Source organism: Gymnoscopelus braueri (assembly GCF_963280865.1).
Source record: "Gymnoscopelus braueri genome assembly, chromosome: 2".
In the NCBI taxonomy this organism is placed as follows: domain Eukaryota; kingdom Metazoa; phylum Chordata; class Actinopteri; order Myctophiformes; family Myctophidae; genus Gymnoscopelus; species Gymnoscopelus braueri.
The window spans coordinates 48,842,395-48,859,094 of record NC_137604.1 but is presented as its reverse complement, the minus strand read 5'-3'; the positions used below and the strand labels follow the sequence as shown (position 1 = coordinate 48,859,094).

The following is a 16,700-nucleotide window of genomic DNA, read 5'->3' as shown; positions in this document are numbered from 1 at the left end:
TCTGATTGTGTCAAAGATTATAGTTGTGTGTCATTATGGGAAATGTATTAAATGGTCCATCTTTTTACACTGTAAACTAACACTGACCAAACACACTAATATACTATCACACTATTTTGAAATAATACTTTTTAGCCAAGCATTTGATACATTTTCCATAATGCTACAACAAGACAGGTACAGAGTAGTTTCACCTTGTGTATTGTTGTTGTTTTTTGCTAAATAAACACCTACAGAGGTGAAACTACAATACATTCTGACATTATATACAGTAATATGTATGTAAGTAATATGAATAAATTAATCAAATCTACTGTCTAGCTACAGTCTTGCTATCAGAAATGAACCTGATCCGTAGCCTTACTAATCATCAATTTCATCTCGTTTCCACAGAGACATTGAGCATAGAAAGGTAAGAGCTGTACTTGAAGTTAATCACTGGTTTGGACAATACATGATTAAACAGTCAGTAGTATTATTTTATTCATTAAAGCTGTAAATTACACTTCCTTCCTTGTATTCTTACAGTTCTAATTATAGCTGTGTGAGTGCCTTTTTCATTCTTTTGAAATGCTTCTCTGTCCTCTCTTGTGTTATCCAATGGAGAAGAAATGGAACCTGCATTACGTCAGATACATGTGCTCAGGTGAGTGAAATTCCCTCACAAGTACATTCTGCTCTTAAACAAGAACATTCATATGTATGCATGCAAGCACACACTCATAAAGTATGCTATATACTCAGACACACACAAAGATAATTGCTATTGCAATTGGTTTCCCTTTTGACAACATTTTGATGATTAGAGCATTATGCAGTCCTTTGATCTTATCAATCCAAAACTTTATGATCTTTTTTAGGAAGCCTACTAATCATTTCCTCCAAAATCGGATTTCTTCCTGTCCGATCTCAAGTTACAATATCTTGCTAACACACACACAAGAACAAACAACGATTACAATACCCTGTCATTCATTGCGGGCAGAATAACAAAAGTGCTGTGGTCTATAGGAGAAATCTTACACAGAGGCCCTTTCTTGGCCTAATGACAAACATGATGTCATTATCCAGGGATAGTTTATGTGGATATGGGCACATTGTCTTGTTCAAAACCTTTAGCACTATAGTGAAATAAAACACAATTGAGTGGGAATGTTGAAACATGTGGAAAGACAGAATTCCTTTCATTGTCAATAGAGTTGCTCCAGGCATCTCATAAATAACAACACAGATTAGTCTAGGTTCTCTGGTATGGGCAAACATAGCTCAGGGTATGCAGTGCTTGCAGTTATTCAGCTGTCAAGAGTAAGAGATTTATTTGATAGTTGTTGTTATTCATATAAAACTTCTAAAGTTTGACAAACTGATTAGATAGTACTGTCACTATGTACAGCACCTATGCTGTGCATAGGTTAACAGTTAAATAACCTGCCCATGTTCTACAATGACTAAGCAGTAGCTAAACTGGTCAAGTCACATACCAACAACATTGCGATCTCTGAATTCAGAAGAATTAAAAACATTTACAATCTTTGTTTTGCTGTTTGCAAACCAGGTTTTTAGGTACACCAAAAGGACAAGATAGTAATCACAAAGCAGACCATTTTTAACTTGATGGACATTTTTCATAATGGGTGATATTCTGTTTTGACTCAATTAGTTGGAGACCCTCAGTGTATTGAAGTTTATGAACACTAGTCACCTCATAGTATTTGTTACACTTTGTATTTCAACTCTTATCTGACGTCAGGATAGATGACACCATATTTAGGGGTTTAGAACACCTTTGTTGCTCATTTATATGTATATGAAGCCATTTCCATATCATGAGTATTGACATTGTTTTGTCTCTTGTCATTAACCCTAGGTCTATGATCCTACCTCACACTTCCTACATTGCGTGGGACTGCCATCGACAGACACAGGGAAAGATCACATGATGCGGCTGAAAGGAATCATTGATGCTGCTTTGGACATGTACACCTTCATGGTACATTACTGTTAACAATACCAAAGGGAGGTTCTAGACAAGAAAAGCAATGGAAGGAATGTTACAATGCGTTCCAATGTGATATGTGTCACCAAAATGACTTTGTCATTATTATATTTTTCTGACGTCAGGAGGACAGTCTAGTTGTTTTGTCAATCTGTTCCACAACGTCATGTAGATTTCTCAGTGTGTATTATTCACAGGTATGTGTGATACAGCTGGAATACACAATTATTAATTATTACTACTTATATCTCCAGAGATCCAGCGTGGCCGGAGTGCCAATTTTGTCCCTGGAGGGAGAAATAGAATTGAATCCAGGGGCGGAAGCCTTCCAAGACCAGGCCCTGGTCCAAATGTGGCTGCAGGTCAAAATTAAACCTCTGCTCAACTCCATCAGCAAGCACTTTCTGACCTGCCTCAGCACCAAGAACTTCAGCTGTGAAACCTACCAGACTGTGTATGTTTGTTTTTGTCTCCATAGTCCATAGCTTACCAACTACATGACTGCTCTCTCTATCTCCCGCTACACTAAAGTGTGCAGACATATTCATCTTCTTACCTCTTTGAACTTTTAACCTCCTGCAGGGTGAAGGAGTTTAGCCATCACTTCTCGGAGATGGATCCCGCCAGGCAAAAGTGGATCTACACATTCTTTATGTATCCCTTCCTGGCTAGAGAGGGACTTTACGGTACAGCTTCAACCTATATAAACATATATCACTGTGTTCAATTGCAAAATATTACGCCTAAAGATAAGCTAACAGTGTACTAACATTAATCAAAAATGTTTTATTTCTTCCTGTGTGTGTGTGTCGGTGTGTGTGTGTGTGTGTGTGTGTGTGTGTGTGTGTGTGTGTGTGTGTGTGTGTGTGTGTGTGTGTGTGTGTGTGTGTGTGTGTGTGGGTGTGTGGGTGGGTGGGTGGGTGGGTGGGTGGGTGCGTGCGTGCGTGCGTGCGTGTGTGCGTGCGTGTGTGTTTGTGTGTGCGTTCATGGTATCATGGATGCATATGCGTAGGTTGTGTACATCCAGGGCAGAACAGTGAAGAGTGGCTGATGAAGAACTTTGGTTCCTTCAAAGCTCTTGCTCGTGTGGAGGACTTCTCAGCACTCAACATGGTCTTCAGTGGGGTGAGTTCATGTGCTTCACATCCCTGCTTCCACCTGACTCCAATATGGACTTTCACTAACATTGGGAGGGACAGGGGATAAGTAAAATAAGACATGACTCAGTCATGTATACCAGCATGCAGAGCGGACGCTACGCAGCGCGTATGCAGAGGTGTAAAGTACTTTACTTAAATTTTGGCATATATTACTCTGTGTCACGGCGATTTGAACTGACGGCAGGCGTGTATATAGTAGCCTCAGAGGCGATGGGAGGACTACACCGCCCGTTCAGAGTATGGGAAAGTATCCCCATTGGCTTAAAGGACAGCCAATGATCGAAAACATGTCGAGAAATGACTAGTGCTGAGTCTCTTTGTAGACCCGCATTGCATGGTGGTAAAAAAAACCTGGGTCCTATTTTTAGATTATTTGGACCACAAATGGAGGATGGGTGTAAAAATAAATATTGGAATTGGTCCATTTGTTTGCCTCTTTGTTATGCATCTTTTGGGAGGCCAAATACAGGCTTATATCTTTGTAACTATCATTATTCGACTGTTCTCCTGGGATAAAAAAAACGAAAACAAAACAAAACAAAAACAAAACAATGAAACGTCAACGGGATAGTTTGAATTACCGGCTTGCTCCTCCGGACACGAAACGTAACGTCTGGGGGGTGACAGATACATAGTTACACCCTTTGTTATTGTGGTCCAAGTGAAGACGATGATTACTTTTAATTAAAAAGTCATGTGTAATATATTGCATTTAAAAGTAACTTCCCCAACACTGTCTATGAATTGACCTTCCTTCTCTCCGTGTCTTCCGGGTTGCAGTTGGAGGTTCTTCACCTGCTGTCCCCAGAACAGAAGGCTGAGCTGCTACTGAGGCCTGAGGTTGCGGGCCTGGACAACGGGACCCTCAGCCTGGTCTTCCACAGCTTGATGACCGGTGGTCCTGGGCCCACCCCCACCTCCACCCCCGGATACACATACACCTCACATAACCCCTACTCACCACCATCACCACCACAGAATAGCTTCAGAGAGGTTGCATAGCTTTAAATATTATACATTTCTTTCATCCAATTAAACATTTACCAGATTGTTGATGGTAATCTTCATAACCTTAAACAATATTATTTTGTTCTTTTTGTTCTTTTTGAAACACTTGCAGGTGGTGAATGGGTTGATGGGAGCTTTCAGACCTGTTGGGAGCCTCGTCAGTGAGTTTGTGTCTCTCACACGTGAGGTACATACAGCGTACATACATATACTATATGCATATATGAGAAGCGAATTACTTGATTTTATATGACTAGTTTATTATGATTATGCATATTACATCTGCTAACCTGACATGACTTCCTATCTATCTGTTGCTCTCCAGAGAAATGTATCCGAGATCGGAAGCATGACTCTGACCCAGACCCTGCTGAACTGGACCCTAGCTGAGCTGGCTGGCATGTACACGCCACATAATACGTCCATAGCCCCATCAATGGAAGAGTTTGATGTGACAAATGTGGAGGATTGGTTCAACCATGTTGTAACGCCACTATTACGGAGATTCTTACCCCACGGAGAACTCCCTGACCAAATCAAGTATGCCTTCCACCAAGTGTTGTAAGTACAATTCATATTCTTTCATACAGTAGATGCATGTACAGTCCAGCCTCCATATCTTTCCAATTATGTTGTGCAGGCTACTCTTGACCAAAGTCCCAGATTTTCCCGGATGAGCAGAACTAGTTTAAGAGTGCCGGTGGTGTTAGTGGACTTCTGTTTCCTTTCACATTCAACACAACACAACACACAAGAATGGAAATCAACAAAAGGGCGACGTTTATATTTGGATTAACTCCAAACGTTAGTTTCTTTGAATATTACAATCGAGAAAGCGAATATTGAGTCAGTAATATGAAAAAGAACTGGAATTGTTGATTGTAACCTTTAAACAAGTGACCCCAAGGCAAGACACAAAGATTACAAAAGGGAAGACAAACACAAGCCCTATACTAAGATGTGAACACAGGGTAGGTGGCTGAACAAAGTACAAATGATTAAAGGGAACTTAAATACAAACCGACACAAGGAATTTGTCACTTTGTCATAGTGAACCTAACAAGACAAAGGTCAACAACAAGGGAATGAACTCTTTCTCATGCTATACAACAAAAATGTGGAATTCCCTACCCAAAGGAGTAAAGGAGTGTAAAACCCTACTCACTTTCAAAACTGCCCTAAAGAATCACCTTCAGGAGGCTGCAATTCCAAACTGGCCCTTGTCAACCTACCCCCCCTCCCCCTCCCCTCCTCCTAAAACTGTCAATTGTACATATTTCTTGTTTTTCATACCAGTAACCTGTAAGCTGATTGTATGACGTTCTGCATAGTAGTGTATATTTGTATGTCTTAAATGTCATCATGATTTGAGTGCACGGGGATCTCATTTTAAATAAGCCAAGTGCCTTTATGAGCGATCCAGTTTAGAGGACCTTGTATTGTGATTTGTGCTTCCATGTACTGTTACCATGTCTTTCTAAATAAAGTATTCAATCAATCAATCAATCAATCAATCAACAATGTCCTGATTTTGGAGCGATAACAAAGGTCAGCCTCTGGGCACCCTCTGGTGGCCATTCAGAAATATGGCAGGTTATGTCCTTTGTAAGTCACTTGTTTTGTCCATTATCTATGAAGATGATGCTGATTATTGTGTTTGCTTGTTGAACAGCTATTTGGACATGGGCAATGACACCACTGAGGTCCAGGACACTTGCAGCATCACCCTTGAAGAAAGATCATGTGGCGTGAGAAGGCTTTATTAATCTTTTCTGAATTTCTTTAATTTAAATGTATTACACGAAGGATTCCAGATTCTATTCTAGATGTCGTCGGATAGGAAAGTCATGCCTGTACATCCATTATTCTTCTCCCCATCTCTTCTACCAGCTTACCAATGCAGTGGAAAATGTGGCCCGTTTCATGCACTGCGCTGCCCGTAGCAACCTCACTATGTCAGAGGCGGTGATACTGAGAATGATCACAGAGCTGACCGGAAGGCTCACCCTACTGGTCAATGAGTTCGCCACAGCGGTAAGCCTAGGGCGGTCACTGGTGGTTGATTTCAGCTCATGAGTTCCCTTTCAGAGCCAAAAATATATATTTTACGACTCTACTTTTCCCCCCCTCGTTTTAGAACTTCAGTGAGCTTGCGTCCCACTTCAGAGAAGTGTTTGCTCAGGTGGAGTCTCCATCCCTGACCCAGGAGAACCTGGAGGACCCAGACTTCATCAGGATGTGGTTCCAGATCAAACTGCTGCCTCTGCTGCCTACAGTTCCAATTAGCCTCCTCTCCTGCCTCAGCTTTAAGAACTTCACCTGTCCTGTTTACCAAGCCCTGTGAGTTGTCCCGTTTATAAAGGGAATGCTATCTTCTCTCAAACATAACTTCTTCCCAAACATTTTCAGCTCGAGACCCGAAAGATACATTTGGTGACTTCCCGGGACCCAAACTTTTAAGAAAAATCATTATGAATTACATTATGCATCTTTTAAAAATGTATTTCTGAAAATCTTCTGAAAATCTTTTGTATTTGTTTTTTAAAGATTGTGGGACTGTTGCAGGTGGTTAAAAAAAAAAAAAAAAAAGCAGGATATTTACTTTACCTTACTTTAATTCATAAAACCTGGTCCGTGACACAAAAATGGGTCAAGACGTTTGGAAAACACTTATAGTCGCAGAAAAACACGAAATAGTCCCGGAATAATGATACATTTCTTTGCATTTCTGGGTCCAGAGTAAAAGATCTGAGTCATCATATGAGTCTCATGGATCCTGATCACAACCACAGCCCAGTGATGTACGAACACTTCATCCATTCCTTCTTGCTACATCACAACACGTCCGGTAAGTGAACAAAGTAGCCATAGCTAGAGACATGAGAACAAGCTCAGAGGCCCTTTATTCACCATTTGTCTGCAGATGTACAGGAATTTCTGTTGCTTTCAGAGTCCATTTTTGAGTAAAACATTACTCTATTCAAATACTATACTATTATAGCCTACACTGATTTGTGTATTTATCTTCAGATCCTCAGTGTGTCTCCTCATCCAGCGATAGTGCAGAATGGCTGGAGGAGAACTTTGGATTCTTCTCCATGTTCGCCCCCATCACAGACTTCTATGACCTCAACCGTGACTTCTCTGGAGTGAGTGTGGACAATCTGAACATTTTTACTGAAAACATTGATTTGATTGTTTGTACTTGACACTTCAATTTCAGTAACTTAATAACCTTTCAACCTGCCGTATATTTTGGGCATGTCATCACAGCATTGCAAGATTTTCAAAAACGTAATAGCTGATTTGCGAGTGTGGGGCTTCAGTGGTTAAATCTCATATCCTGCCCTCTCCTATTATGTTCTGTCTCTCTCTTGTCTTAAACATGTCCAGATGGAGGTTCTACACCTTCTGACTCCGAAGCAGACTGCAGAGATGCTGCTGGTGCCTCTTCCTACTCCTCCAGAGAAAGACGTCCTCATCCATGCCGTGTTTGACCATCTGACACAGTCTCAAGGAGACTTTCCTGAGTTCCTGCACCACCTGGTTCTGCTCGCCAGAGAGGTAACCTCATCTGTAGAGCGTCTTATGATAGCGTCAAAAATGTACAGCAAAATAATAATAATAATAGTAATTATAATTATAATTATTATAATGGATATTTTATTTCTTAGGTTAAGCCACCCTGTGATGTCTACCAAGTCATGTGAGTGTGTTGTGATGCTGTTAAATGGCTTACATTTTAAACCCATAGTTTTTGGAACTGTTTCCAATGTTGATGTGTATTCTGTGATAGTAGTCATTGTTGTTAAATGTTACTTAATGTGTTAATTGTGCCAGTGTGGAACGTCTGTACGAGGTCATACCATATGTACTACCAGAGATAGAACCAGCCGTCTGGGCCAGCATAGATGACCTGAGACATTCTGCACCAGAGGGTTAGCTATACTCACACACTTGCACGCACGCATATGCACAAATGCCTCCCATCATGTACACAAGAGCCAGGACATTTAACTTTGTTCACTCTAGTCTACTACTCAAGAGAAGACTTAATTTATTGCCGTTTTCTAAACTTTTTCTGTGTTGATTTGGACAGGTTGTTTGACAGCCAATTTCACGGTGAGATTTCATTTATACTCTTACTTATAACTTATAACTACTACTGCTATTGCTCATATGGCTCTCATTTTAAATCCTTTGATTTGATAATCTTTATAAATTGTCCAACCTGTCATTCACAGTGCCCAGTGACTCACTTCAATGGTAAGAGCTCTTACATAAATAATGTAACACATAAATGAGCTACTTTTTCCTTAATTCATAATTTGCTTGTTTCATCAGAGCCTTATTTGCTTGTTTCATCTTGCCTTTAATTTAACAGGTAGTATGATCTGCAGTGGAGTTGACATGTAAGTCATTCTCCTGTATTGAGCATTTTCTAAAATATATCAGTGTTGACCCTGTTGAAATATTTACTGGTTTATGAAATAATTTGTATTTCTTTCTTTTTTAACATCTATTTACAGCAATGAACTGCAGCATTACTTGGACACATCTGGTCCCATGGAGTTACCCTGCAATTTTACCCTTGAGCAATATGCATGTGCAGAGGTAATGCCTCCTTATTCTGTATTTATTTATTTATTTATTCAGATCAAAATCTGATTCAATTAGCAAGGACATATGGACATATTCCTCTACAAGAGCAGATTTTAAGTACCTTTCTTAACTGGCTGAATAACCATTATGTCTCAAAATACAAAATCAGTAGGTAAGACATGCAGATGTGTGTTACAGTGTTACAGGTGTTTTATTAATTTACTTTTCCTCCTCTTTCTTTCTCTCCCTTTGTCTCTCTCTCTCTCTCTCTCTCTCTCTCTCTCTCTCTCTCTCTCTCTCTCTCTCTCTCTCTCTCTCTCACTCACACATACTGTAGTTAAAGAACTTCACAGCGAATCAGCTGGTGTCTCTTCTGCAATGTCATCTGCCTGGTATGAGCAGAGCGTCTAAAGTCACATGGAAGATGCTGCTCAACAAGCTATCCTTTGTCTTGGACCCAGCTTTGGATATAATTGCTAATAAGGTTTGTGGATAGACTTGTTTCAAAGTGCTTCAAACGGTGCAACATGTCAACACTTTTTTCTGTTGAAAATCCTCAGAATCTTTTCAAGTTCCAAGTCTCATGTTTTTATGTGGTGAATGTGGATAGAAACAACTCAACGTCAAATGATCAATTAATCATCAGTTTTAGGGAGAAACGTTAAGAATAACTCAGCTGTTCTATTGCATCTTTCTCTTAGTCCCTGACCTTTATTGGTCCATCAGCCTCTGTGGTTCTGGATGTGATTGGAGAGATGAGAGTGTCAATACTGACTGATGAACAGTTGAGGGACAGTGAGGTCATCAAGACGTGGTTCTCTGGACGTTTGAGAGGGTTCCTGTCATCTGCATCGGGAATGTTTCTATACTGCCTCAGCAACAGGAACCTCAGCTGTCACACATACCAGCAAATGTAAGCTCAGAGCTGGAAAATCTTTTAACTTTATATTACCCTGTCTGTGTCACAAATTCTTCACATCTGCTGTAACTCTATCACATCTATGTATTTTGTGTATGTTGTTGAGGAGTTTTGGTCACTGTAACATAAAGTTACTCTCACAATCTTTATATTAAACATTTGTTTCTCTAGGCTAGACTGATAAATCATCCATTGTGCAGTTGAATATAAAGCAAGTATTTCTCATTCTGTGTGCTGTTGTTTGACCCACAGATTGCAGGAGTTTAGCCATCAGTTTGACAACATGACCTCACAGCAGCAGCATTTGGTCCTGAATGAACTAATCCTCCCTTTCCTGTCCAAGCCACAGTCAGGTACTGACTACAATATCTCAATAACAGACTGTTTGGCTCTCATTTCCAAATATGTTTGAGTGGAATCGGTCTAATGTAAAACCCATTAACCCTTGAAATAGTATCCTAAAGTATTTAGTGTTTCCAGACCTCTTCATATTTGAATGCCTTAATGTTTCGTTCTGATCTGTCCCCTCCAGACCAAGGCTGTGTGTCCAGCACACAGCGTATGTCCAGCAGTGTTTACTGGTTGCAGAAAAACTTTGGGCGATTCTCAGTCCTTGTGTCTGTCAGCGAAATCCTGAATCTCAACCCGAGCTTCTCCCCTGTAAGACTTTAGAGCTGCTACTTTACAAAACATTGATTAATTATTAGAGCTATAAGAGATAATTACCTTGTTACTATCAAATAACATCCAGTTGTGGTGATAATTCTTTCCTTTGTGTTATTTCTGTCCAGCTGGAGGCTGTAAAGCTCCTGTCTCCAAAGCAGAGAGCAGAAATTGTGGTGTTGCCTCTTCTTGCTGAGAAAGACGTTGTCATCAACACAGTGTTTGACTCCCTGACTGCATCTCCAACGGAGTTGGCTGAGTTTTTGTCCCACCTTGCTATGTTCTCTGTAAAGGTAAAAACCATAAAGTAATACTAATAGAAACAGTAACTATGCACATTTGGTTTAAAATGAGTTGACAACCTATTTTTTGTCATTTATCAGGGAAACATTTCCTGCTCGTCATTCCAAATAATGTGAGTTCAAAGTTATCTATATCCTGGATTTTGAAGACGTGGTTGATATTTCATTAAAGTGGTATTAACTTCAACTTGTTGGGTTTCAGTTTCACCAGACTGGACCAGGCCATGCCTACTCTTCCTTCAGGTGTAGCATCATTGATCTCATACAACAAGCTGGCTTTACTTCAACAAGTTCCACCAGGTGAGATCTTCTATCTACATGACTTAAAGTGATGTTTCACTTTGCTGTTGTTCATATTTACATGTAATTAGCAGTGGATGTTTTCTAATCGTGTTTGTTATTAACAAAAACTATGTGCACTTGTATTTTCCTAGGCTGCATCACATACAGTGGAGCCGTAAGTACCTTGAATTGTATTCAGAGATTAAAGTCTAACCAGAATATTGACTGAATGTCTGCAAATTCACAACCATTTCACTCTTTTTCTTTCCCAAGTGCAACGTTACTCAAGCAAATGGTAAGTGTATTGTGTTCTTGATTTTTTTTTTTTATCAAACATTTATTCATTCTTTTAATTAATTATCATTATTTCATTTTCTCTCATGTTTTCACAGAAACTGACATTTGTGTTGGAGTTAACAGGTGAGTTTCCTGAATCAAAGAATCCATTATCATAATCTCACCTTTCTTTTTTTTCCCTTTTCTTTATAAAGTATTATTTTGTTGCAAGAAATGTTTGATCTTCTTTTCCATTCCTCTACCCTAGCACTGCACTACAGCTCCTCCTCAACAGTGGACAGATGAATGGACGTTTTTGCGACTATGGCATTGAAGAATACGCTTGTGCTTCAGTAAGCCACTAAAGTCTTTCAGATTTAACTCAACAGCACCTTTTCTAATCTTGACTTCTTTAAACGTTTCCTGAATTTCGTTCTGTTCTGCTCTGTCCATTATCTCCACCCAGGTGTCCACGTTGACAGCACAGGATCTGGCAGCAGTGATGGAGTGTAAACAGTCCCCTAGCTCCACTGGTTCCAGACCAGTCTGGAAGCTGTTCCTCTCTAAGACCTCTGGGGTGTTGGATGCAGCTCTGGATCTTCTTGCCAACACGGTACATAAAATGAGTTCTAACCAGACACTTAAATAAACTCAAATTAATCTATGATACAGTACACAGTATGACCAATCACTGAAATGAATGAAAATGGCAGATGAAGTTAGATAACAAAAATGCTTCATAAAGCATACCGTGCAGACCTACAAACAGTTACATGTACAGTTTATTGTATTTTTTTTAAATGCACCAATACACTCCTTCAAGTCCGCACTGAAGAGACACTTATTTACTCAGGCTTTTGGCAATTAATTTGTTTATTTTGTGTACTGTAAAGCGTCCTTGGGTTTCTGAAAGGCGCTATATAAATCCAAGTTATTATTATTATTATTATTATTATTATTACAAACAAACACTTTTTTTTTTTAAATGAAGCAATTCGGTGAAACATTTTCAAGATGTCTGTAAACTATGTGGCTGACTATGTTGACAATGGACAATGACGTAGCAACATTGGTATGGTCCTTCAAGATTTGAAATAAATTATATCTATTATAGAGCGAGAATGCTTATTATTCCATTCTCCAAATGTCCTCTCATATAGTAATTCATAATTAAATGGAATATTGATCCTTGTCTTTCCCCTAGTCCATGACCATGACTGGTCCATCAGCGTCTGTGGTTCTGGATGTGATTGGAGAGATGAGAGTGTCGATGCTGACTGATGAACAGTTGAGGGACAGTGATGTCATCAGGACGTGGTTCTCTGGACGTTTGAGAGGGTTCCTGTCATCTGCATCAGGAGGGTTTCTACAATGCCTCAGCAGCAGGAACCTCAGCTGTCACACATACCAGCAAATGTAAGTGTTGAGCTGGAGACTCTCTACATACTTATATTACCCTTTCACAGAATTTTCACACCTTCTGTAATTTTATCAAATCTATATGTATTTCACATTTATTAATTCATATTGGGGCGCGTCGGTGACTCACCTGGTAAAGGGGCATACCAAGCTGGCCCGGGTTTCCATCCAGCCGAGGTCCTTTGCTGCGTGTTCCTCCCCATGTCTCGCTCCTGCCAGTTTCACTACACTATAGCTATCAAATAAATAATATTTCTTATTGGTGTGTTTGGTTCAAGAGGTTGAGTCCCCAAACCTTTAAGTCACTCCCAGAATGATTTAAATGTTTTTTTCTATCTAGAAGAGTTGAGTAATAAGTCATCTACTGTATAGTAAAGTTGAATTGAAAAAAATATTTCTCACTGTGTTTTGTATTTGATTCACAGATTGCAGGAGTTTAGCCATCAGTTTGACAACATGACCTCACAGCAGCAGCATTTGGTCCTGAAGGAACTAATCCTTCCTATCCTGTCCCGACCACAGTCAGGTACTGACTAACTACATCTCAATAACAGTAACAGTTTGGTTCTCATTTCCAAATCTATTTTACATTCAATTAGAATGGAATCTTTTTTATTAGAAAATGTATTGACTTTCCAGACATCTTTCTTTTTGAAAGCCTTAATGTTTCATTCTGATCTGTCCCCTCCAGACCAAGGCTGTGTGTCCAACAACAGTGTTTACTGGTTGCAGAACAACTTTGGGCCATTCTCAGTCCTTGTATCTGTCAGAGATTTCCTGCATCTCAACCCGGGCTTCTCCCCTGTAAGCTACAACATATCAATCACTGATGAATTATTAGATCTTAGACCCTTTTACTTTCTTTTCATATTTTTTTACCATCAAATAAACATCAGATGGTGGTGATAATGTTTTTCTTCATGTAATTTCTGTCCAGCTGGAGGCTGTAAGGCTCCTGTCTCCAAAGCAGAGTGCAGAACTTGTGGTGTTGCCTCTTCCTGAGAAAGACGTTGTCATCAACGCAGTGTTTGACTACCTGACTTTTGAGTCTCCAAAGGAGGGGGGATTGGCTGAGTTTGTGTCACACCTTGTTATGTTCGCCGGGGAGGTAAAAACTATGAATTAATATAAATAGAAACAGTAACTGTAAATCTTTGGTTTGAAATGACAACTTATTTTTTATTTTTTAAGGGAAACATTTCCTGCTCGTCGTTCAACATAATGTAAGTTTATATTCATCTATATTATGGTTTAACCCATTTAATAATAATAATAAACTTTATTTGTATAGCACCTTTCATGACATGAAATGCAGCTCAAAGTGCTTTACAGAGCAAGAATACAATTACAGAAAAAGTACAACTAATTTAACAAAGAAAAAAAGGAAAGCAAAGCATAAAACAACATTAAAATAAGAGCAAAAAAGGCAGTATATCAGGCAAAACAGTGAGGACATGAATAACAACATTTAAAAATCAACTAAAAGCAAGAGTGAAGAAATAGGTCTTGAGCTGTGCTTTAAAGCTAGTATCCACAGAGGCTTTGTGTAGCATTTAGACCGGGAAAGCATCTGTGTCATTTTAGATTGCTTTGTCTATTCAAAAATAGCAGATATACAAGCTCATAGCGCAGCACAGAGTGCCATGCTATGAGCTTGTAGATCTGCTATTTTTTTTAATTGTGATTTTTTTTATTTAAAAAATAAATAAATATATTTTCCAAAAAACTTTCGAAGACATTTGTAGAGTCGGCCTCAGGTCTAAATGGGTTCAAATCAGGTAGAAATAATTTCATTCATTATCATTGGCTGATGTTAACCCCGACTTGTTGGGTTTCAGTTTCACCAGACTGGACCAGGTCTTGCCTACTCTTCCTCAGACTGTAGCATCATCCATCACGAACAACAAGCTGGCTTTACAGCTGCAAGTTCCACCAGGTGAGACCTTCTATCTACATGACTTAAAGTGATGTTTCACTGTTATTGTTGATGTTTTTTACAGCTTATTATTAGCAATGGTTGTTTTGTTTTCCCATTGTGTGTTTAAATACATATCAAACTTGTCTTTTCTTAGGTTGCACCATATACGGTGGAAAGGTAAGTACTTGACATTATATTTAAGCTTTAAACTCTATAACCAGAGTATTGACTGTCAGCTAATTCACAACCATTTCCCTCTTTTCTTTCCCTAGTGCAACGTTACTCAAGCAAATGGTAAGTTTAAAGTGTTTTTGATGTATTTTTTATCAAACCTTTATTGTGTTTTTTTTTATCATCCTCATTAATTCATTTACTCTCATGTTTTCACAGAAAAGGACATTTGTATTGGAGTTAACAGGTGAATTTCCTGAATCAAAGATTCCGATATCACCATTATTATTATGCTTTTCATGAAGAATCATTTTGTTGTAATGTAAGAAATGTTTCATCTTCTTTTCCATTCCTCTACCCTAGCACTGCACTACAGCTCCTCCTCAACAATGGGCAGATGAGTGGACGTTTTTGTGACTTTGGCATCGAAGAATACGCTTGTGCTTCAGTAAGCCACTAAAGTCTTTCATATTTAAAACAGCAGAAACCTTTCTAATTTTGACTTCTTTAAACATTTCCTGTATTTCTTTCTGTTCTGCTCTGTCCATTATCTCCACCTAGGTGTCCATGTTGACAGCACAGGATCTGGCAGCAGTGATGAAGTGTAACCAGTCCCCCAACTCCACTGGTTCCAGACCAGTCTGGAAGCTGTTCCTTTCCAAGGCCTCTGGGGTGTTGGATGCAGCTCTGGATCTTCTTGCCAACATGGTACAAAAACTTGATCTAACCAGACACTTTAATAAACTGAAATTTAACTGCTAAGTCTTATCCAAGTTCAAGTTCAAGTTTATTATGTCCCAAACTGGGCAATTTATGTTACAGCAGATAATAATAAGAAACTCCAAAACACAGTTAACATACATACACAAGACATAAACATAGACATAGACATGATCACAAGCTCCAGATAAAAATGGCTATCTCCTCCTGCTTCCATTATTGATGGCACTAATGGAAGTAGGTACAAATGAGAATTTGGTACAAATTCTCATTTGTACCTATTGTTTTTAGTTCCGGGGGTCTTTAACCTTTGGCCGGAAGGCAAGAATTCAAATTCAGGATTTAGGCGATGAGATCTGTCCGCTCTAATAGATGACGCTTTCTTAAGCACCTGCTGGTCATATATATGACTCAGACAGCTGAATTGTACCCCCACAATCTCGCTAGGCCCCCTCACAACCCCGTTAAGGGCATTTTTCTATTTAACGCCAAGGTCTCCATACCAACAAATGGCAGCAAAGGAAATAACAGACTCTATGAAAGCTCTGTAGAACAAAATCATCAGTGACTTATCCACCTGAAATGGCGAAGATAGAATGACCAATCACTGAAATTAAGTAAAATAAAAGGCAGATAAAGATAGATAACAGAAATTCCTCAATTAGCACACCTCAGACCTACAAATAATTTGTTTATGGTTCTAGTTAGTAATTAGAAAATTCACCAACGCAAAAACATAAATAATAATAAGGGTAATAATAATAATAATAATAATAATAATAATAATAATAATAATAATAATAATTGTAATTACTCAGTAACTAGAAGCTATGTCACATAAAGTGAATTACGATTTCAAATAAAATATCTCTATAATAGAACCAGAACATGTGCCCTCATGTAATGCATGTTTAAATGAAATATTTACCTGTGTAATCTTTCTCCTAGTCCATGACCATGACTGGTCCATCAGCGTCTGCTGTGCTGGATGTGATTGGAGAGATGAGAGTGTCGATTCTGACCGATGAACAGTTGAGGGACCCTAATGTCATCAGGAAGTGGTTCTCTGGACGTTTGAGAGGGTTCCTGTCATCTGCATCAGGAGGGTTTCTATACTGCCTCAGCGGTAGGAACCTCAGCTGTCACACATACCAGCAAATGTAAGTACTGACCTGGAGAGTTTTTACATCCTTATTTTACCCTTTCACTGAACTTTTACAACTATTGTAATTCTATCAACACTACAGTATATGCATGTATTTCA

The 16,700-nt window shown here is 39.0% G+C and overlaps 1 protein-coding gene across 5 annotated transcripts in view; it reads left to right on the top strand.

Moving 5' to 3' along the window:
- The window catches only part of mslnb (mesothelin b), a 55,662-nt gene that overhangs the window by 3,408 nt on the left and 35,554 nt on the right, over nucleotides 1-16,700 (top strand). For 2 of the 5 annotated variants that reach the window (XM_080419085.1, XM_080419081.1), the window contains exons 3-47: nucleotides 394-412; nucleotides 607-646; nucleotides 1,868-1,990; nucleotides 2,251-2,450; nucleotides 2,579-2,682; nucleotides 3,009-3,121; nucleotides 3,937-4,149; nucleotides 4,277-4,351; nucleotides 4,490-4,725; nucleotides 5,837-5,912; nucleotides 6,055-6,198; nucleotides 6,302-6,504; nucleotides 6,903-7,012; nucleotides 7,195-7,313; nucleotides 7,558-7,728; nucleotides 7,839-7,870; nucleotides 8,005-8,102; nucleotides 8,264-8,286; nucleotides 8,409-8,430; nucleotides 8,549-8,576; nucleotides 8,694-8,778; nucleotides 9,104-9,250; nucleotides 9,468-9,679; nucleotides 9,938-10,038; nucleotides 10,218-10,345; nucleotides 10,477-10,641; nucleotides 10,732-10,763; nucleotides 10,853-10,950; nucleotides 11,085-11,107; nucleotides 11,206-11,227; nucleotides 11,325-11,352; nucleotides 11,477-11,561; nucleotides 11,675-11,821; nucleotides 12,413-12,624; nucleotides 13,053-13,153; nucleotides 13,319-13,431; nucleotides 13,565-13,735; nucleotides 13,819-13,850; nucleotides 14,466-14,563; nucleotides 14,700-14,722; nucleotides 14,818-14,839; nucleotides 14,936-14,963; nucleotides 15,080-15,164; nucleotides 15,278-15,424; nucleotides 16,385-16,596. In XM_080419085.1, the coding sequence (XP_080275211.1) occupies nucleotides 394-412; nucleotides 607-646; nucleotides 1,868-1,990; nucleotides 2,251-2,450; nucleotides 2,579-2,682; nucleotides 3,009-3,121; nucleotides 3,937-4,149; nucleotides 4,277-4,351; nucleotides 4,490-4,725; nucleotides 5,837-5,912; nucleotides 6,055-6,198; nucleotides 6,302-6,504; nucleotides 6,903-7,012; nucleotides 7,195-7,313; nucleotides 7,558-7,728; nucleotides 7,839-7,870; nucleotides 8,005-8,102; nucleotides 8,264-8,286; nucleotides 8,409-8,430; nucleotides 8,549-8,576; nucleotides 8,694-8,778; nucleotides 9,104-9,250; nucleotides 9,468-9,679; nucleotides 9,938-10,038; nucleotides 10,218-10,345; nucleotides 10,477-10,641; nucleotides 10,732-10,763; nucleotides 10,853-10,950; nucleotides 11,085-11,107; nucleotides 11,206-11,227; nucleotides 11,325-11,352; nucleotides 11,477-11,561; nucleotides 11,675-11,821; nucleotides 12,413-12,624; nucleotides 13,053-13,153; nucleotides 13,319-13,431; nucleotides 13,565-13,735; nucleotides 13,819-13,850; nucleotides 14,466-14,563; nucleotides 14,700-14,722; nucleotides 14,818-14,839; nucleotides 14,936-14,963; nucleotides 15,080-15,164; nucleotides 15,278-15,424; nucleotides 16,385-16,596 (4,666 nt within the window). The remainder of the gene's footprint in view (nucleotides 1-393; nucleotides 413-606; nucleotides 647-1,867; nucleotides 1,991-2,250; nucleotides 2,451-2,578; nucleotides 2,683-3,008; nucleotides 3,122-3,936; nucleotides 4,150-4,276; nucleotides 4,352-4,489; nucleotides 4,726-5,836; nucleotides 5,913-6,054; nucleotides 6,199-6,301; nucleotides 6,505-6,902; nucleotides 7,013-7,194; nucleotides 7,314-7,557; nucleotides 7,729-7,838; nucleotides 7,871-8,004; nucleotides 8,103-8,263; nucleotides 8,287-8,408; nucleotides 8,431-8,548; nucleotides 8,577-8,693; nucleotides 8,779-9,103; nucleotides 9,251-9,467; nucleotides 9,680-9,937; nucleotides 10,039-10,217; nucleotides 10,346-10,476; nucleotides 10,642-10,731; nucleotides 10,764-10,852; nucleotides 10,951-11,084; nucleotides 11,108-11,205; nucleotides 11,228-11,324; nucleotides 11,353-11,476; nucleotides 11,562-11,674; nucleotides 11,822-12,412; nucleotides 12,625-13,052; nucleotides 13,154-13,318; nucleotides 13,432-13,564; nucleotides 13,736-13,818; nucleotides 13,851-14,465; nucleotides 14,564-14,699; nucleotides 14,723-14,817; nucleotides 14,840-14,935; nucleotides 14,964-15,079; nucleotides 15,165-15,277; nucleotides 15,425-16,384; nucleotides 16,597-16,700) is intronic. The other 3 variants (XM_080419082.1, XM_080419083.1, XM_080419084.1) reach the window with 3 other exon arrangements.